The sequence below is a fragment of the Myotis myotis genome, unplaced genomic scaffold, assembly GCF_014108235.1.
Source record: "Myotis myotis isolate mMyoMyo1 unplaced genomic scaffold, mMyoMyo1.p scaffold_m19_p_2, whole genome shotgun sequence".
In the NCBI taxonomy this organism is placed as follows: domain Eukaryota; kingdom Metazoa; phylum Chordata; class Mammalia; order Chiroptera; family Vespertilionidae; genus Myotis; species Myotis myotis.
Window position 1 is genome coordinate 14,938,030 of NW_023416324.1, and position 21,140 is coordinate 14,959,169.

At 56.1% G+C, this 21,140-nt stretch overlaps 1 protein-coding gene across 5 annotated transcripts; it reads left to right on the forward strand.

Annotated features, from left to right (window-relative positions):
* Window positions 1-2,280: 2,280 nt before the first annotated feature.
* On the forward strand, window positions 2,281-17,889 carry EXTL1 (exostosin like glycosyltransferase 1). Of its 5 annotated transcripts, XM_036351526.1 has the most exons (12): window positions 2,281-2,530; window positions 6,047-6,642; window positions 11,391-11,481; window positions 11,775-11,882; window positions 12,942-13,061; window positions 13,585-13,717; window positions 13,912-14,018; window positions 15,073-15,162; window positions 15,730-15,816; window positions 16,135-16,295; window positions 17,363-17,534; window positions 17,695-17,889. In XM_036351526.1, exons 1-12 carry the CDS (start codon window positions 2,471-2,473, stop codon window positions 17,857-17,859), a joined length of 1,890 nt encoding a protein of 629 aa, XP_036207419.1. In that variant the 5' UTR covers window positions 2,281-2,470; the 3' UTR covers window positions 17,860-17,889. The 5 variants fall into 5 exon arrangements, 4 of the variants coding, with proteins under 4 accessions (XP_036207419.1, XP_036207416.1, XP_036207417.1 ...); XR_004974250.1 differs by lacking the exon at window positions 2,281-2,530 and having other exon boundaries at window positions 5,399-6,642; window positions 17,400-17,534; window positions 17,695-17,708; XM_036351523.1 differs by lacking the exon at window positions 2,281-2,530 and having other exon boundaries at window positions 5,399-6,642.
* Window positions 17,890-21,140: the final 3,251 nt, after the last annotated feature.

The window sequence follows — 21,140 nt, forward strand, 5'->3', positions numbered from 1 at the left end:
CAATTCAGGCCCCAAAGGAATGGCTAGGGCTGAAACTGTTCTGCAGGTTCCAGCAGGGATGGTGTCCTGTGTGTGAGGGGCTGGACCAGCGATGCCTACTCACCTCAGACCACAGAAACCCACCCCACAGGAAGCAGAGATCTGCTTCCCACGGGAGGGGAGCCCAGATCCTGGGCCAGGTCTAGATGTGGCTGGCTAGGAGGTTGCCTCGGGCCGTCTGTAACTGTTCACATGTGAGCATACCTATCTAGCTTGCCGAGCACCTTCCCACCTGTGTTCTCATTCATCCAGCCCCACAGAAGCAGGAATTAGCCCCCTGTGACGCAGTGGTTCAAAGACAGACTTTGTTTCTCACTGGCTGTGCAGCTTTGGGGCAATCACTTCCCCTCTCTGAGCCTCACTCACCTCACCTGTAAAATGGGGAGAATCGCCATCACCCCGGCCCTGCAGTTTTGCTGCGAAGCTTAAATGAAATCGTGGATCTCAGGAACTCAGTTGTGCCTGGTGCAGGGTCGGCAAATTTGTCAGCTCCTCCTCTGAATTCCCCACTTTACAGAGGAGGAAAATGAGGCTCAGTGAGTCACCAAATTATACTTATCTGAATGTTTTTAAAAATTATCATACAAACGCATCGTGAGCACAAGTTAAAGTTGTATTTCACTTAATCATGAGGAAACTATCAGGATGATAAAGCTAGTTCAGAGGACTGACGGGTATAATCAAAGAAGCACGGAGAACACTGGAAAAAGATCACCAGTCAGATTCCAGCCCAAACGCCCTGCAGTGCGTGACCTATGACCTTTGGGTTATAACCTATAATCTCTACTGGTCAGAAATCATTTGTATCACTCTTTTTTTAAAAAAGTATATTTTATTGATTTTCTTTTTACAGAGAGGAAGGGAGAGGGATAGAGAGTTAGAGACATTGATGAGAGAGAAACATCGATCAGCTGCCTCCTGCACACTCCCCACTGGGGATATGCCCGCAACCCAGGTACATCCCCTTGACCAGAATCGAACCTGGGACCCTTCAGTCTGCAGGCCGATGCTCCATCCACTGAGCCAAACCAGGTAGGGCTGTATCACTCTTGGATATCTGTTTTCTACAAATTAGTATCTTAGTTCTCGGACCTATAAAATGTCTGGGCCTGAATCCATAGGGAGCCAGGACCCTTGGGGACTTGTTTGATGATGCCCCCTGGGGACCACAGTTTGGACTCATCTGTGCTCAAGCAAGTGAGCTGAGACCCCGGAGGCTCCTGCAGCCTCCAGCCCCTGCACTGGTTAATTCTGCAGTGAGACACCCAGACAGCTCAGAGCTGGAGGAACAAGCAGCAGCGAAGAAGCAACAGATGGGTTTCCATGGTGATTGCCTCCTAGAGCTCTAAGTGTCTTCTTTCTGAACTGAGATGGCGGTGCGGCAGGAAGAACATGGGTGCGGGAGGGAGAACCTGGTCCTGATCGACCCCAGATGGAAGCTCAGTGTCCCTTGGGCAAGTCATCTCACCTCCCTCGGGGTCTGAGGAGGAACAAAGGACACCATTTGTTAGGTGCCTGCTCTGTGCCAGGCATTGTCTCATTTAATTCTCTCCCCAGCTAGCCTTTGAGAAAGAAGCTATTATCAGCATTTTATAGATGAGGAAACAGAAGCACAGAGAGGTGCAGTAACTTGCACAGGAACACACAGCTTGTTAAGAGCACCTGAGCTGTGCTCGGAACCACAGCCCTATCTAGTGCTCCAGGCCCCTTTCTCCTAGAAGACTAGACACGTTCCTTCTGGAGATTTCATGCCCATCTCAGAAAAGGAAGGGTGGTGGGGAAGCAGAATCAGGGTGCAAAGAGGGAACACTTCTGATCAAACACGGTGAAGTTAGCTTCCATTTTCTGCCTGGGCACCTTGACCAATATGATACCTGGCACCTCAGGCAGGAAGCAGCTCCAAGCTCAGGCAGCCCTCAGACCCGCGCCCCTCCCTGTACCCGCCCCAGGCAGCATGACACCACCACAGCCACAGCCACGGAGCAAACACTGCTGAGCTCTGGGACGCCATCCAGAGCATCTCCTTATCTGCAAACCCACTTAGAGGCCTGCTTCAAACTGCCCTGCAGGAAACCAACAAGCCTTCTGCCTCCTCCCAGAAGCCTCACTTTGTTGAACTAGAGCCCGGTGCTGCCTCCTCCTCCTCCTCCTCCTCCTCCTCCTCCTCCTCCTCCTCCTCCTCCTCCTCCTCCTCTTCACTGTTGTCCTCATCTCTCCTGCCCTGTCCCACTCTCATCACCCCAAAGTGTTGGCCTCTGTTCCAGTGATCAGAGCCCAGGTATAGGACAGGCACTCCTGGTGGCTGTGATGGAGGCCCAGAGCCCTTAGCAGAGCCCGGAGATGTATTTTTAGGATGAGCCCGGCTCAGTCCTGCCTGCCAGAATGCCCTGCCTTCTCCCTTTTTCATCCAAGTCCCAAGGCAAGAATGTGAATGGCAGTTCAGACAAGCCCAGACCCAGCTGGCCTGAGAGCCTCCGCTGCAAGGATGAAGGTAGGAGAAGGTGTGTGCGGGTACTCAAGTGTGGGCGTGGGCCTGAGCCAGCCAGGGGCCCGGAGCTGGAGTAGGTGCCCCCCACCATCCTCTCAACAGCTGGCCTTGGCCTCCTAGCTCTCCCAACTTTGTCCATCCATCCATCCATCCTCTCGTTCAACAAGCTTTGGTTGGACATTTATTATGCTGGTACTGGGGATGAGAAGGATGAATTCCCAGCCTAAGAACCTGACTATCGACGTAAGAAATGTCCAAACCTGTAGAGAATTTTTGAGTTTATGTGAATCAAACTGATGACAATTGCCAGGAAGCAAAACTCAACAAATTGAGAAAATGCTCCAGAGAATGGCAGTTTTGCATCTTATTTTGCACACCAGAATCAAAGGAGAAAATGTAAGGAGGGTGACATGTAGTCCATGGGTGGTAGATTAAGGGGGCAGGAGAAGCAGAGCGGGGAAATCTCTGGGATTGGATAGAGAGTAAAAGGAAGAGACACATAACTTCTTTTACATTGGCAGGTGCAGGATAACTAATAATATTTACAGCACATGGAGATGGCATTTGGGGAACAAGAGTAACAGTGAGGGGTCTGTGGTCTCTGCTCTGGTGCAGCAGTTATGCCCTGAGGGGTCTGGAAAAGGAGATTACTCTGACATTTCAAAGGTGTGTTATCCTAGATGCAAAAAAGGCAACAGACAGGCTCACTTAAGGTAGAGATTGACCTTCGTCAAGGAAGCTACAGGCGTCGGATGTGACTGGATGTGACTATCGCCATGACCTGCTATTAGTTAGGCATTTTAACATTCAGACCATCCTCTGTGGTTACTTCCAGTCTCTGAGTTTGCAGGCCCACCATGCAAGCCTCCCCCGAGCTTGTCAGGGTTAACAGGTGGCTGCTTTTCAGTCCACATGACCTTTTCCCCAAGTCGCCCCCCCTTCCCTCCAAGTTTTCCCCATCACCCTGCCTGGGGCTCAGGCCACACCTCATGTCCCACCCATCAACAATCCCGTCATTTTGCCCTGGCTCAAAATATAGCCAGAATCTGACTACATCTCACCCCTTTCACTGTTCCCACACAGGTAGCGGCAGTGATTGTTCTAAAAAACACACATGGTCATCCTTTAGGTCTTAGGGAAGGTGTTACTGCCTCAGACGCCTCCTCTGGCCCCCTCCTTCCCTAATGGCCTGGTTACTGGTCTCTCTTTCCCGGGGACAGTGACCTAGGGCCAGGTCTGTCTTCTGCAGGAGCCAGAATGGTACGGTGGCTAAGGGAATGGGCTGTAGATTCTGGCTAAGCGATGGGAATTTAGGCAAGTTACATAAAGCTCCCTGGGCCTCCATTTCTGCATCTGTAAAATGGAATAATAATAGTATCTCCTTCATAGCCCCCATAGGGAAGGATTAAATGAAAAAAACATAGTAATATGAATGTTAGCTATTACTGTTCTCCAATGGTGTCTTCCCAGTGCCTGGCACAAAGTTTGGCCAACATTTAGTACTCAGTAAGTATTGGTTGGATGAATGAATCGATGAATGAATGTGTCTGGGTATAGAGAGATGAAGTGATGGCATGAGAAGCTAGAAGAGGGCCCAAACTCAGTTGGAGGAGAGTCAGGGAGGCTTCCCTTAGGAAGGGAGCTGATTCCTATAGGGCAAGCTTGTCAAACTTGCGGCCCTCGGGCCAAATGCCTCGTTTATCTGGCCTGTGTTAGCCTTTGAGTTTGACATGCTTGCTGTAGGGTGAGGAGTTAGCCCAGCAAACGGAGGGACGACTTGCAGGCAGGAGCAGTAAGAGCGTGTGCAAAAGCTTCTCACTTCAGAGAGAACCTGACCCATGCAGGGAATGTCTGTCCATCACTCAGTGACTGACCCTGTAATGCAAAGAGGCCAGATTCCCCCTTTGTTTGCCATCTGGAGGACGTTTTTGGGGGTAATGATAAGAAAAAGATCTGAGATGTTCTAAATTAAAATGACAGTGTCTGGGGAGTTAAAGAAAGAGAACAGTTAGCCGGTAAGAGCTGACTGTGGGCGGGCTCTGACCTGCTGCACCGATCTCAGAATTGGCCCTGCTTCCCCTCCTCCCCTCCCCTCTGTCTGTGGCTAATGTAATCCCTTCAGAGGGCTTATATCTACCTCCACTTTCCACTTGATGCATAAAAAAGGTTTGCAAAACTCCGGGATGACTAACATGCCGGGCTATCGTACCCAGCCACGCTTCTGGCGCTTTAAGCTCCATGCCTCTAAGGGTTGATGTGAGAATTCAGAGACACAGGCTGTGGTAGCTTGTGGCAAACTGAGGTGTGGTCCCTGCTGGTTATTTTTAGCAATCAAGGAAACTGGTTTGGAAGGGGTTAAGGGGAGACCCTGCCTCCCAGCCAGGAACGAATCAAGGCTGGCAGGGGAGGAGCCAGGCTGCCACTAGGAGAGAAATCTAGACTGGCCAGATGTTGCCTGGAGAGGGAAGGGAGAAGACACATAGGAAGGGCTAGGGGCCATGGGGCAGAGCCTTGGTGCAGGGTCGCTGGCCTCTGCAAGGTGATAGCTCCAAGCCAGAGGGTGCAGGGTCAGCTTCTAGGGGTTGGAGGAGGAGGGGCTGAGCTGCCTGAGCCGGGAGACAGCGGTAGGGTGGGAGGGGACCAAGACCTAGAGCCCTCCTGGCCCCCCAGGCAGGGAGCACCGGCTGCACCCAGGCCTTGAACTCAGCTGACCCTGATAGCCCACATGGGGCACAGGGTCTAATTTTAGCTCAGCCACAGGGCCCGGAGCCCAGGAGTGCCGGTCAACTGGCACAGGGGTGGCCAGGGCTACTCCGGGACTGCTCAGGCGGGTGTGTGGGGGGTGGTGAGGAGGGGGAAGGGGGCGGGGAGGTGATTGGGGAGACCAGCCCTGCATCCTGGCCATAAGCTGCCTCTTGTGGGAGCCCTGACCGGTCCCCCATGGCCTGGCAGACAGTCATTTCCATTGAGGGCCAGGTCAGGGGGTTCAGCCAGAAGGGCAGAAGGACACAGCCTAGCAGTCTGGGCAGAGGTTGCATCAGCCTGAATAGTGCCTGGAGGCAGGGGGCCCTGCTGGGAGGGCAAAGGCTGGCTCACTTGTCCAAAGACCAAGGAAGCAGAGCCCTGACCACAGGAACGCAAGGTCAGAAAGCTGGGCCCTTGCTGGCCTCCTCGTGCCTGGGTGCTGACTTGCTGTTGGACCCTACGCAGGCAGCCTGTTCTTGATGAGCCTCAGTCTTCCTATCTGTACAATGAGGGCGCTGAACTAGGTTGATCCCAGCTCCAGCGGCCCACCCTCAGGCCCCTGCTCCTCCTGCTTCCCCGGCCCTGGCTGTGGGTGGCCACATGCAGTCGTGCAGAAGGAAGTCCCTTTGGCTGGCACTGTTGGCCTCCTGGCTCCTCGGCCTCCTGGGAATCTTACCCCTTCTCCGCCTGGCGGTACCCACCGGACCTCGGGCGGGGGCCCCCCAAGGCTGGCCCCGCTGGCTGGATGCAGAGCTCCTGCAGAGTTTCTTGCAGCCTGGGGAGCTCCCAGAAGATGCCCCTCAACTTCGTCGAGCCCCCCGGGGTGGCAGCTGCGACTGGGGAGCTTGCTTTGATACCTCGAAGTGCAGGAGTGGTGGCTTCAAGGTGTTCGTGTACCCAGCGGCTGAACCCACCTCTGAGATGCAGCACAAGATCCTGGCTTCCATCGAGGGATCCCGCTACCACACAGTCAGCCCTACCGAGGCCTGCCTCCACCTCCTCACCCTGGACGCCCCGGCTGGAGCATGCAGCCTGGTGCCCCCGAAATGGAACGGGGGCAAGAACCATCTGGTCCTGCGGCTCCACCCGGCCTCCTGCTCTGGGACCTTCCAGCTGGGATGGGCAATGGTGGCCGAGGCCAGCCCCACGGTGGACACCTTCCGGCCTGGCTTCGACGTGGCCCTCCCGCTTCTCCCTGAAGCCCACCCGGTTCGAGGCGGAGCTCCTGGCCAGCTGCGGCAGCACAGCCCCCACCCCGGGGCGGCGCTGCTGGCCCTGGCGGAGGAGAGGGGCGGCTGGCGCGTGGCAGCCACCGACTCCTCGGCCTGCCCCTGGGATGGGCACTGTGAGCAGGACCATGGACCAGAGCAGTAAGTGGACCTTTCCCTTCGGGGGCTGGATGGGAGGGACTGTAATGGGAGCGAGCCCCGAGGCCAAGGTAGAGGGCAGGAGTGAGATGGGAGAACCAGCTACAGCAGGCGGGAGTCAGGTTAGACGGCAGAGAGCACTACCACCAACATGGCGACTTGCTGCAAGAGGTGTCCCAGGCAGGTTTTGGAGTCTCCCTCGGGGATCTTTAAAAACGAAAACCATGACTCGCTCTTACTCTTTTTATCTTATTCCAATTTAGTATTTTATTTGACATAAAATTCTATCGTGTGTGCTCTGTGCTAAGCACTTTCATAAATGATGATTCTAATAAGATAATACTGATTGCGATCATTGTTTGTGTACCAGCCTCTGAAGCTCAGAGAGGTCAAGTCATTTGTCTGAAGCCACCCAGCCAGAAAGAGAACAGCCAGTATTTTCATTCAGAATTGCCTTCAGCATTAGAATTCTGAGTTTTAAGGAAGAGTTTATGATCAAGCCCTCAGAGCCACAGAGATTAGTCGCAGATGGAAGCTGCTCTTATGTCTAATTTTGGGGATTAACCTCTCAGGAAACAGCCTTTGGTTGTAACAAGTATGAACTAGGCTAGGCTTGCAGAACTTCCTGCTAGTGAGAGTCCTAATACACATAAGGAGCACCAGAGCCCAAGGGTCGTGGCGGGCTCTTTAGAAACTTCTCTCTACCTGGGCTATTTGGGGTGACATACCTTAGGTCAGTGGTCGGCAAACTGCAGCTCGGCAAACCGCGGCTCGCGAGCCACACGCGGCTCTTGGGCCCCTTGAGTGTGGCTCTTCCACAAAATACCGGCTCTTCCCCAAAATACCGACTTCTGCGCATGGGCCACGAAGTTTCAATCGCACTGTACGTGCGCGCCCGCACGTGGTATTTTGTGGAAGAGCCATACTCAAGGGACCAAAGAGCTGCATGTGGCTCGCGAGCCGCGGTTTGCCGACCACGGCCTTAGGTGATAGAGCAATGAGCACCTAAATACCCTAACCCCTCTGCACCCCCAGTAAGCCAGCAGTATCCAAAGGCTGACTGGGCAGGCAAGAATATTTTCATATATAATATGAATATGTTCATTTTCATATCAATCCTGAAGTTGTCCAGGGCCCCCAAAGCAGAGGATTCCCTCTCCTTTGCTCCCTCTCCCAGGCACCTCCCTGTCCTCTCCTGGAACAACATGTGCTATTCTGAGCTCCACTTCCCTCCCAGGAATTGCTCACGTGGCCACACTCCACTTTTGCCCCTCCTTGGGGCTTTTGGGGCTTCTCTCAGCCAAAGGACACTTGTAGGAATGAATCCCTCCACCTCCTCTAGGGAGCATCCTGGCCGCCAGAATTTGCCCCATCAGCTCAGCTCCCACAGCCTTTCCTGCCAGGAGCCACCCCTGCAGTTACCTGAAAAGTCAGGATTCCCCCAGGTACCTCCAGCCCAGGTGTCACCTTTGGTGACAAGGTTCTCCAATCACCATGCCTCATGTCACTCTTCTGACTCAGCACTTAGCTACTCTTGCTTACAGAAAGTTCTAGCGGACGTCAGTTGCTGCTGAAGGCAATTGGTTATTGGTGAGTCTGAAAGCTATTGCAGCCTCAACTCTGAGAAACGGAAAGTTAGGGAACTGCACACAGTGGGTAAGTGCTCACTAAATGTTTCCCGATTGATCCAAAATTGGCCAGAACTGGCCAGCGTTTTCTAATCAGCTTTCTAACCCTCTGAATAGCATTTTTGATAAGCTTATTTCCAAGGTATGACGCCTGGCAGGCTCCAATACTGTCCTCTGAATGTCAGGAAGATCTGTCTTTGGCTTCAGCCCACCTGTAGGCAGCAGGAGTTCTAATCTCTGGGGTAGTTTGAGCCTCAGTTTCCCTGAAGTGCCGGACAGGAGAGGGACAGAGTCACAGAGAGAGGCCTACAGCCCTGGTTCAGCCCCTGGAAGGCAGCCTGAGTAAACAACCACCGGCCAGAGAAAGAGGCGACTCACAGTCCCTGCCACTGTCCCACTTTCGCTCAGCTGGCAGGAGCGAGGAGGAGGGGAAGAAGCGAGTATTTGGGGAAAGCTCGCTCTGGGCTTGGTGCTATGGGTAAGTCATGCCCAACCCTCTGAGGCACCCTCAAGGGAGGCATTCGTATTCCCATTTCCAGGAACAGGAAACTGAGGCTCAGAGAGGTGGAGGGAGCCAGCCAAGGGCCCTTGGTGACACGCTCCTTGATCCACCACGGCCTCCCTCCTGTTCTGACCAGGCGCTTGGCACTGGGATGAAACCCTGCACTCTGGCCCCAAAGCCCGTGTTTTTCCACCTTTGTCCAACAGGCTCCTGTTGCCGGGGAATAAGCCTCTACCCACTGAAATTGTTATTTACTTTATGAATAGGGAATTCATTCGCATGGCACAAAATTCCAAAGGCACAAAGGGGCATACAGTAAAAACTCCCTCCGCCCCGACGCCGGCCACCTTCCTGGAACCAAACACCGCTGCTCCTCTCGTGTCTTTTCTGAGGTGCTCTGTGTGGGTACAAGCAACATATGTCCATGCTCTCCCTGTTTTTTATTTATTTACAAGTTCAGTGCAGGTTTTAAAGTCCCCTGGGCACAGGGGGTGCAGTGCCCAGGGCCCATGATACTTTTGGGAGCCCGTGAAAAAAATTTTTTTTTTCAAAATCAGGAGAAAATGAACTTGAGGGCATCTCAAAGTAGGTAGAGCCACACTGACTCCAGCCTTGGGCACTAAGGCCCTGAGACCCTGACAAGCACTTACATGGTCACAGAACCCTAAGATTTAATTGGCAGTTACCACGATGACCCTTCCATCACACACACACACACACACACACACACACACACACACACACACACGCGCATCTAGCCTCTGCTTGTTTACCTCTATTGATGAGGAACTCACCACCTCCCAAGGCCACCCACTACTGGCTACTTACAAGCAGCTCCGTTACTAGAATTTGTGTTGAAACTGACTTTTCAGACATTGGATCCATTGGTCCCGGGTCTAGCCTTATGGCACACTGGGAATTCATTCATTTAGCACCTCCTGAGTGCCCACTCTCTGCCAGGCACTCTGCTAGGTCCCGGAGATACTGAGATGAGGGAGGCACAGCCCTGTCCTCATGCAGTTCGGTCTTGTAGGAGAGATAGACAAGCCTCTGGTTATAACACATTGTTATGCAGAGAGAAGCTATGCAAGCTGCCTGCCTGGCTCCTGTACTTCAGAGCTATGTGACCTCTGTGGGCCTCAGTTTCCTCATCTGTAAAATGGGATACTAACATCACATACCTACCATCTCATAGGGTTGCTGTGAGAATGAACTGAGATAATGAATGTAAAGCACAAAGTATGTGCTCAATAAAGGTTAGCTTGGCTTATTACTACTCCAGTGCACACGGAGGCTGTGAGGCAGAGAGGAGGGAGCCATCTCTAGAGGGATCAGGAAGGCTTCCTAGAAGAGGTGATGTCTTTGCTTAGATATTAAGATCAAGGAGGATTCCTTGGGCTGCCAGGCAGTGGAGGGGTGCTCCAGGCTGAGGGAGAAGGACATGCAGAGAGGGAACTGCTGCGGCTGATGAGGATTGAGGGGTGTAGTTCATTCTGCAGGCTCTCGGTTTCTGGGTTCTCTGAAGCCTTGACCTCAGGCATTTTCAATCCCTTAAGGCTTCACTGGGGGGTGGGGGGTGGCTATAGCTGTCTGGTGCTGCCCCTTTTAATGAGGTGGAGGGTGTTCTGTTCTTTAACTTGTGGCTTCTTCCAGGGAAAGCCTGGCGGACACCTTAGCACTGGAGGAAGAGGGCTGGGGTCTCTAGCAGCAGCTCTGAGTAGTTCAAACAACCAGGGCCCAGAGTTAGCACCTTGATTCTAGTTCCAGCTCTGCCCAACTCTCGCTGAGACCCCGAGCTCCTCTGAGTCTGACTCAGTCTCCCCATCTGTGCAATGAGAGTGGGTCCAGAGACTACGACCCCCAGGACTGCTTCTTGGAGGCTCAGACTCAGGACCAGCTAGGCTGGACGGAGGAGGATCCTGGGACCTCTGGGCCCAGCCATCAGTCCTACTCTGAGCAGGCCTATGAGCCGAGTCCTGCCTGCCCGCCGCCCCTTCCCTCCCAGCAGCTAGGTCGTGGGCACTTCCCTGGGTGGGCTGTGGCCGCCCCCTGCCCCACAGGCACTCACAGCCCGAGTGTGGCCCTGGAGCTGGGGGAGGAGGTGGGAGGAACAGAGGAGGCCTGTCCTCTGGGCTAGGAGGCCTCTGGCAGCAGCTTCCTGTGTGGTTCCAGGCTGGGGGCCCGGCCCACCTCGGGACAGAGGAGCCTTTCATGGGGCTGGTTCTCAGGAAGGGGGGGCAGTATGGGAGCCACTCAGGTGAGGGCTGCCTGAGAGTCTGCGTGGGGCAGAGCCGTGGGAGGGCTAACACGTGTATGTCCAAGTCAGCCTGGGCCTTGGAAAGTCAGGCACCACAGCCTCCCATTTTGCAAATGAGGAAACTGAGGCCCAGAGAAGAGAAGGGAGGTGACTAAGACCAGCCAGGGCAGAGGCGGAGCTAGAACCCTGGGCTCCAGGTGTGGGCGAGGGGTGAGTGTGCGTCAGTGTGTAGCTGAGTGTTTGTTAGCCTATGAGAGCATGTGTTCGTTCATGATGAATTTGGGAGTGTTGGTGTGGGGCTGGGTGTCATGAGGGAGCCAGGTGGGGGAAGGGCAGTTGTCTCAGGCCTCCTGTGCCTCCTTAGGACCCACCCTGGGGCAGCGCTGCCCAATGCCACCTTCTGCCTCATCCCGGGCCGCCGTGCTGATGCCTTGCGCTTCCTCCAAGCCCTGCAGGTACAGCCCCAACTTGAGCATTCCCCATCTCTTCCCCCCACACTCCTGAGCTGCCTGGGTCTCTGGGCCCCGGGCCAATGGTAGGGGAGGTGAGCTGCTCTTTACTCTGGGGCTCAGGTGTGCCTGTGTCCATAGTCATCTCACCCTCTGCACAGCACTCACACTCCCCAAAAAACACTTTTCTCCTCTTTGCTTCTTGCCCCCAGTAGCAGCAGCTGCTGACTTGGAACTGGGAGGCGGGTGAGGGTGTGCAGGGTGGGGCTGGGCCCTCCAGTGACACCCCTGCCCTCCAGGCTGGCTGCATCCCTGTGCTTCTCAGCCCTCGCTGGGAGCTGCCCTTCTCCGAGGTTATCGACTGGACCAAGGCGGCCATTGTAGCAGACAAGAGGCTCCCACTGCAGGTAGCTGAGGGCCCTGCCCATGGGGTGGGGACTGGACCCCGGACATGGGAGGGACCCCAGGATCCCAGCCCCCAGGCTAGCCTCAGTCCTCATCTAATGTGATATACTGACGATTCCCCTTCCCCCCCTCCCCGCCCCAACAACAAGCCTCTGGGATTCCATAGGATCAGAAGGAGGCAGACTCCTGAGGGTTCTGAGAGCAAGTCCTGAGCTGCTGTCTGCCTCAGTTTCCCCATATGTACAATGGGATAAGTTAGACCAGGTGATTTCCATGGGCTCAGCCCCACTGGTCCATGACTATTTAAATACCCAATTTAAGGGAAGACCGCATACACACACACACACACACATCAGAATCGGAGCGCCTCCATGTGGCTTTGGGTGGCAAAGGAAAAGACAGTGACTTTTCCATCGGATGAAGCTAATTTTGCCCAACTCTGAAAAACGCGTGTGAGCCTTGAATCTGCTGAGAAGTGAGAATGGTGTAGAGCAGGGGTCCTCAAACTTTTTAAACAGGGGCCAGTTCGCTGCCCCTCAGACCGCTGGAGGGCCGGACTATAGTTTAAAATAAAACTAGGAACAAATTCCTATGCACACTGCACATATCTTATTTTGAAGTAAAAAAAAACAAAACGGGAACAAATACAATATTTGTATTTGCATGTGGCCCGCGGGCCGTAGTTCGAGGACCCCTGGTGTAGAGAGTTAATAACTTCTACTCTTCACTGAGCCTCTGCTTTGTGCTCATTTAATCCTCACAACCATCCTATGAGGCAGGTACAGCTATCCCCCCCACTTTACAGATGAGGAAATAGGCTCCGAGAGGTTAAGTAAGGTGTCCACCGTCAGTTATTAAACGGCATGCACACTCAGCTCTCTGTGACCCTTGAACTCTGTATGCCGTTACCGGGGACTTGACCACGGGTGGCCGTGGCTAACGGGAGACCCACGGAGAGAGGGCTCAGGTTCCCTGACCGCCACCCCAGGCTGTCCCCACCCGAGGGTCAGCAGGGCCTGACGAGGCCCCATGCCGGCTCCTTTGCTCCCTCTGTGGCCCAGGTGCTGGCTGCCCTCCAGGAGATGCCCCCCACGCGGGTCCTCGCCCTGCGTCAGCAGACCCAGTTTCTGTGGGACACCTACTTCTCCTCAGTGGAGAAGGTCATCCGTACCGCCCTCGAGGTAAGGGGGACTCCCCTGGTAGGGGCTCCTGCCTCACCCCTCTCGGGGCACCTCCTCTGCCTTGTCAGGGCTTCCCCCTTAAAGATGCTCCTGGGATGAAGCTGGGACTGGAGCTCTTGGATACGGTCCTTCCCTGATGTTGGCCTCAGTTTCCCCCTCTGTACAGGGACAGCTGTGGCATGTACCAACTCCAGCTGATAGGTCCTGGCTGCCGGGTGCTGTGTTGGGAGGGGTTTTGGGGCTGGAGAGAATGTCAGGAGCTGTTAGTGATGTCGGTCATGAGTGAGGAAGGAGAGGGAGGCAAGCTCGCCGGCATCTGCCAACTGTGGATACCATCCCCGAGTGCCCCCTACTCTGGACCTCTGCATCTGAACCCTCCTGTCCCCAGGGATCAGGTGATGCAACTGCCACCCCCACCCCCAGCCTTAAAGGGGAGGAGAGGGAAGGCCAGGTCCTCACTTCCTCAGACCCCGCCCCTGCCGCCCCGGCCACGCCCTCTGCAGAGCCTGCGTTCCTTCTGCAGATCATTCAGGACCGGATCCTCGGAGCATCCGCTCACCCATCGCTGTTGTGGAACAGCCCCCCAGGGGCACTCCTGGCCCTGCCCACGTTCTCCACGAGTCCCCTGGACTTCCCCTTCTATTACCTACAGCAGGGTAGGTCCTGGGGGCGGGACAACCTGAAGTCCCCTTGTCAACTCTCCCCCAGTACCTCCCAGTCTCAACCACAGAGCCCCACCAGGGCCCTCCCCAAGTCCCCAGCATCTCCTGGCTCCCAGGGTCCCTAACCCAGGTCACTCTCCAGGGCATTCTGTCCCCTCCCACCCTAATAGCCTGTGTCCTTCCCCCAGGCTCTCGCCCTGCAGGCAGGTTCAGCGCCCTCATCTGGGTGGGGGCCACAGGCCAGCCCCCCCTGAAGCTCATCCAGGCAGTGGCAGGCTCCCAGCACTGTGCCCAGGTCTGCCCCCTTGCCAGCTGGGGTCCTGGGATCCAGGGTGGGGGGAAAGGGCAGGGCCCTTGAGGATACCTAGACCCCAAAGATAACCACCATTTTGGGAAGAGGAGGCACGGGGAGGACTTTCAAGTGCCCTTGCTGCCTTTTTCTGTACGCCCCAAGTTTCTTTTTTTTTTTTTTTTTTTTTAGTTTTTATTGATTTTTAGAGAGAGAGGAAGGGAGAGACAGAAACATCAATGATGAGAGAGAATCATCGATCAATGGGCTGCCTCCTGCACCCCCCTCCCTACTGGGGATCAAGCTCACAACCTGGGCATGTACCCTGATGGGGATTCAAACCGGTGACCTTTTGGTTCATGAGTCGATGCTCAACCACTGAGCCACACCGCCAGGCAAGTCCCAGGCCTCTTACACTTTCCCCCCACCCTCTTTTCTACCTCCCCATGGAAACTGATGACTTTATCTAAAAAGAGGTGCCTCTTGAGGAGGCTGGAGAAATAAACACACCTGTGTTCACTCCATTATTCACCCAGCAGTCACTTTCTGAGCACCAAGCCCTGGACTTGATGTTGAGGATACAGAGAAAAAGCAGGAAAGTGTTCGGCCCTGAGGTTCAGGTTCACTTAGCATTTCCTAGTACACTCACTGTCAAACGTCACTTCCAGAGACGCCAGATAAACTCCCTGAGTACTTGCAGAGCAGGGAAGCCGTGAGCTCAGCCAGGGCAGATGGAGTGGCAACAAAGAGGGGACACTGAGCTGGGCTGGGAATGGTAATGGAGCAGGACAATGAAAATCTTCGAGAAGATGGGGGTGGAAATGGGGTTAGGACCCCGGCCAGGGGCTACCACCGCCTGAGTTCTAATGCCACAGGCAGCTACCTCCATGTCCCTGGAATTCCTGCCCTCCAGAAGCCCAGAGGCAAGAACAGGGCAGTAAGGACAAGACCTTGGCTGCAACTAAGCTCTTCCCAAACTCACATATTTCTTCCATCTGAGAAAGGTGGCTCCTGGGACCTTACTGCCCCGGACTTCAGTAACACCCCCCTTTCCGCCTAGATCTTGGTTCTCTGGAGCAATGACAAGCCACCCCCACCCAGTTGGCCTGAGACAGCAGTGCCCTTGCTAGTCATCGAGGGGCACAGGAAGGTACAGGATGGGGAGGGGCACGGAAGAGGTGGGCTCGCCCAGCAGGAAGGCTGGGAACTGGGGAAGGCTGGACTTCACGAAGAAATCAGACAGGAGGTTTTGGCTACAGACCTAACAGGCCTGATTCTCTTCCATCCCTGGCCTTGTGAATTGTGTTTCCAGAGAACTGGGGTTTTATGAGTTGGGAGTATGTTGGATGTTTCAGATGAGGGATAGAGGAGAAGCCTGGGGTCCTGAGGAAACAGCCAGATGGCAGCAAATGGGCCAGAGCGGGTGAACCTGGGATGGTCTGAGTCACCTGCTTGCGGTGTGGTTCTGGGCAAGTCCCTTCATCTCTGGACCTGTTTCTTTCAAACAAAGGCGGTTTGACAACCCGGCTGGAGTTGAGGTCAGCCTCCAATGAGACAAGGGAGGAATTCTGAGGTGTCCAAACTGAAAGGGCCCCCAGACACCACTGTCCCCAGAGAGGAAACAACTCCAGAGGTGGAAGGAGTCTCAGGTCCGAGTGCTGCTGCGCAGGATTGTTTTCACTGCCCGCCCTTCACACCCCGCCCGCCCCCCCTGCAGGTCAGTGCCCGCTTCTTCCCGCACAGCGCCATCAGCACCGATGCCATCCTCAGCCTGGATGCCCACAGCAGCCTTTCCACCAGCGAGGTGAGGACTGGGCCCCAGAAGAGCCCAGTGTGGGTGGGGACTGAGGGCCCTGGTGGCTCCTCAGATTCCCTGAGCGGGGAGGGCCAGATGTCAAGAGGCCCAGCCTTTTGCTTTGAAACCACCCCAGCAAGTCACTCAGCCTCCACCTTAGAAACCGAATAGCTTTCCACAGACTCTTTCAAAAACATTATTTTCAGCTCCCAGCTGAAAAAGTTCCCCTAAGCATCCCCCCCCCCCCCCCCCCCCCATCAGCCAGCCTGGCTTTGCCTCCATCTCTCTGGCTGTTCCTGCTCACACCTCACTCACATATCTCCCCAGGTGGACTTTGCTTTCGTGGTGTGGCAGAGCTTCCCGGAGCGGATGGTGGGCTTTCTGACATGGAGCCACTTCTGGGATGAGGCCCAGGGGCGCTGGGGCTATACCGCTGAGAGGGTCAACGAATTCTCCATGGTCCTCACCTCGGCGGCCTTCTACCACAGGTACAGGTGGTAGCCCTGGCACCGGGATCAGAGGCTCTTTACACCAGGAGCAGGGGGGCATGGGAGCGGACACAGCAGTCAGCCTGGAGCCCAGAGATCCAGGTTCAAGGCCCAGATCTGCCATGTCCAAGCTGCGTGATGGGCGAGTCTCCTCACATCTCTCTCTCTTTTTAAAATATATTTTTATTGATTTCAGACAGGAAGGGAGAGGGAGAGAGATAGAAACATCAGTGATGAGAGAGCATCATTGATCGCCTGCCTCCTGCACACCCTGCACTGGGGATCGAGTTCGCAACCCAGGCATGTGCCCAGGACCCTTCAGTCTGCAGGCCGACGCTCTATCCACTGAGCCAAACGGGCCAGGGTCCCCTCACTTCTCTTGAGGTTCAGCTTCCTCATCTCTATAATGTATTCACCTCACAGGGCTGCTGTGATAATCACATGATAAAAGAAATTTTAATAAATTTTTTACAAAGTGTGTGTGATGAGCTGGGGAACTGCGCTGGCACCCAGTCTTGGGGCAGGGACTGAACTCTGAAGGGCTTCTTTAGAGGAGTTCCTTACACGTGTTTAAACCAAACATGGACCGTCTTGCAGGGGATTCTCAGGAAGTGAAGAATACCCCTACTGGCTGTAGGGCCGGTAGGTCCCTGGAGCGTGGGAGGGCTCATCTGGAGCCGCCTTAGCCTAGTTAGTCCACATCCTTCCAGAAGCTGGCTTTGGGCTGCCATGTTTGATGTCCTTGGAATTAGCTGCCCCCCCCCCACCCCCCAATTTGGCTGAGTTCATTCCTGGGGTGGGGGCCCAGGGAGCTGGGAGGGAGGGGCAGGAACTACATACACCACTGGCTGCAGACCAGCCACAGAGCACAGAACAGTGGAGAGCGGCTGGTACTTGGGGCGGGACCCTCTGCAGGGGCCAGGGCTCGGGGAAGGGAGCGGGGGTGGGGGGCGTTTAGCCAGAGGCTGGGAGACTGGGGTCAAAGGGAGAGTGACGTCAGGACGGGAAAAACAGAATTGGGGCGGTGGCCTCGGCTCCAGCCTCTCCCTGCCTCCCCCCGCGCCCAGGTACTACCACACCCTCTTCACCCACTCCCTGCCCAAGGCTCTGAGGCGCCTGGCGGAGGCCGCACCCCACTGTGTGGACGTCCTGATGAACTTCCTGGTAGCAGCAGCCACCAAGCTGCCCCCCATCAAGGTGCCCTCTGGGAGGCGGCACGAGGACGCCAGCCCACCGCGGGTGAGGATGGAGGGGGCCGGTCGGCACCGGGGGGAGGCGGGAGGGAGGGCTCCCTCTCACCGGCCAACAGGAACTCTTTCTGCTGCGGGGTGCGGGGTGCGGGGGAGAGGCTGGGTCCGGAAGGACGGGAAACTCCGACGCATTTCTCCTCGCATCTTAGGTGCCTGGGGACCTGGGGCCCGCAGCCCGGGACTGCATCGACCGGGTGGCGGCGGGGTTCGGCCACATGCCCCTGGTGTCCTCTCGCCTCCGTCTGGACCCAGTGCTCTTTAAGGACCCGGTGTCGGTGCTGCGCAAGAAGTACCGGGGCCTGGAGAAGCCCTAAGGGGGGCGCACCGGACCCCGCCCCGACACCGGGAGCGCCGAGTCTGCTCGGAGGCGGCGGCTCGGCTCAGGTGTCCCCTCCCTGGAGACATCCAGGGACCCAATCAGGACGCTCAGCGGCCAAACGTCAGCCCCCGATTGGCCTATCATAGAGCCGGGGGCGGGACCTCGGCCCACCCTCCAGCGTGCAGCCAGCTTCTGTTCGCAGGTGCAAGGCATTAGCTTGTGTTAGTGCCTTTGCCCGGCAGGCTCTCTGCCGAGCTGACGTCTTGTCTTCAAATCCTCGCCTCCCCCGGGGTTTGCCCGACCCCCATCCCCTCTCCGGATCGGTTGGTCTCCTCTGCGCGTTCACAGCCCGGTGTTCCTTGCCGCGTACACCGCCAGCCCTTGGACGGTCTGGACGCCCCGGACGTGTGCTCCTCTCCCTGGCCTTGCAGGTAGCGCTACGAATATTTGACAAACAGGTAACTGGAAGAGACATCAATTGCGGGCCTGCCCTCTGAGGACGGTGATGGGAGTGTGGACAGGATGTGCCGAGTGAGAAGACAAAACTCCGTGCCCACCCCCATGGTGCCTAGTCCGGCGGGAAGGCCGCTATCCGCAGACGCCGGGGTTGCCAGGCGCAATCCTCGCGTCCCAGCGATGGAACAAAGAGGCGCCGGGAAGCCCGTTTCTGGGCTTCTTTCCCGACCGGCGGAGCAAATGGGGAGGGGAAGAAAGGGACGAGAACGCAGGCGATCCGCCCCGCGGGCCCGGGACCCTCGGCTGGAGCTCGGTCGTCGCCCTGCATTACCAGCTCGGGCCACTAGAGGTCAGCGCCGCTCCGCGCTCCCTCCTCGGGGAAAGGGCTGTAGTTCTCAGCACCCGTCTGGTCCGAGAGCGAGCCCGGGCACTAGGCGGCTTGGGGTGTGCAGCCCGAAGTCTGAACACCCAGGGAGGGGGACTAGCTGGAAGAGTGGGCCTACGCTTTGGCCCACACGCTTAGGACTAAGCAGGGCCATCTCTAGGTGGGAGCAGAAACTGGAGTGCCTGTAGGTGAAAGTGCAGCGGGGAGGGGACGCTGAGTTTTCCGGGATTCATCCACCTGGAACAGGAATTACCGCTTCCGAAATACAGCGCCTGTCCTTGCCCCCTCAAGCCGAGGCTATAAATACCCCTGCAGCAGCTGCACGAGGGAGGAGACTGGGGAGGTTTGGCCGGGGGTGGGGGGGGGGTGGGGGGGAACGGCTCTAGAGAGGTGGGGGCAATGGGTCCAGCCCAGGTCCAGGGTGTCAGGTGTTTTTCTGCTTTGATGACCTCGCCGCTTTGGAAACTCCCGTGACTAGCTCGCAGGCCAGAACACGCTGTCCCCCAGGGCCTCTCCAAGGCTTCCCATCCCCACCTTCCAGCCTGACCTCTGCTCCCTGGGGCCAGTCAGTCACAGCTGGGGGTGCTGAGAAGGCTCTCCCTTGGAAGGCATGGGGCTGCTAGATTCTTGAGGTGGAGGGGGAACTGGGAGTGAGGCAGCCTGGCTCAGGATCAAGATCAGCTGCTGAGAGTGGGAGAGGGAGCACACAGCTGCAGCCCAGGCAGCCTTCCCAGGGTGGAGGGCTCTGAGTGCCAGGCCAGCCAGGGGAAAGAGTCACCTTTCTCCACCCCAATCACAGCTGCGGCAACCAAAACACTGAACTGCCTTGGCATAGCTTGCCCGTGGGGAGGGCACCGCAAGGCCCAAGGACTCACACTGTAACAACATGCAGCTCAGAACAGGTCTCCAGCCCCTGCTGTAGGGGGAGGCCTAGGGGAATGAGGCAGAAACCCCAGACCTGCCTCACACAGGCTGTGTGACTTAAGGCAAGTGACTCAACCTCTCTGAGTTTTCTCATCTGTAAAATTGAAGAATCCTGCCCAGCCGCGTGGCTCGGTGGTTGAGTGTCGACCAATGAACCAGGAGGTCTCGGTTTGATTCCCAGTCAGGACACATGCCCAGGTTATGGGCTTGATCCCCTGTGTGGGGTGTGCAGGAGGCAGCCGATCAATGATTCTCTCTCATCATTGATGTTTCTATCTCTCCCTCTCTGAAATCAATGGAAACATATTTTAAAAATATATAAAATAAAAAATGGAGCATCGCAATGACTGTCTTGAGAGTGGTGTAAGGACTTGCCATAGAGCAAAGCTCAGGATCCAGGTTGCTGGGGCTGTGGCTGAGAGGGAAGGGGGTCTGGATTCCCCAGAGGCCAGGGTGGAGTGGAGCACGCCATCAGTCATCCTCCCACCCCCAATTCCAAACCAACACAAAGTGACTCCCTGCTGATTTCAAGGGCAGAAGAACCCACTGGCCTAGGTAACAGGCAACCCTGGATGCCAGTGCTGGAAAGGCACAGAGATGTCATTTCACAGATGAAAGAGGCTCAGAGAGAAGGTGAGTGACCCGCCCGCCCCCCCCCCCCCCCCCCCCCCCACACACACACCATCCTGCCATGGTCAGGACAGAGTCAAGACAAACTCAGTGCTGCCCCTGGGGAGGCCCACCTGGCTCCTCACCCAGGCAGCCTCAGGCTGCATCTTTCCAGGATAAAGATCAAAGTAACCCTTCACTGACCAGGTGCTTCGCAGACTGGCTCCAGTCCCCACAACCTGTGAAGTAGGGGTTAACATTCTCAGAGAATCAGAGGCACAGCCAGGCTGACTTGCCTAAGGGCACTGGCTGGCTATGGCAGACAGACCACTAGGCCAGGGCACACGGCCTTCTCTGTGAGCCTGGGGACAGGTCTCCCCCTGCATCTTCTAAACGCAAGCCACCCCGAGTCAGGAACCTTCACACCCTCCAGGAAGCCATCGTCTCCTGTCCTGTCCCAATTGTACAGCCGCTCTGTCCTCCATCCCCAAGTTCAGAGTATGTCCTGTCACAGAGGAAACAGAGCTGGCCCAAGCAGGCCTGATTTCAGGACACTATCAGGCTGTGAAGTGGCCCAGGAGCTGCGGGGTGGTCAGGGCAGGACCCGGGGTGACATTCCTGCTCCTCCCCCAACTGTGGCCAGGGCATCTTTGTGTTGGCATAGCTTCCTGGGCTGGGGGAATAAGCAGAGAGGAACCCAGCCAGGTCCTTACCTAGCCAGAAGCCTCCTCCCTTCAGAAAGGGAACCATTTGGCTCACAGCTGAAGTGACTACCACACAGATGGCCCTTGGGTGCCCCGTGGCTCCCCTTCTCAGGGGGACACAGAGGAGAGGGCTGGGGCCTTATGTTAATGGTGGTGTTGGCAGGGAAACCACCTCAGTTCTTGAGTTTAGCAGAGAAG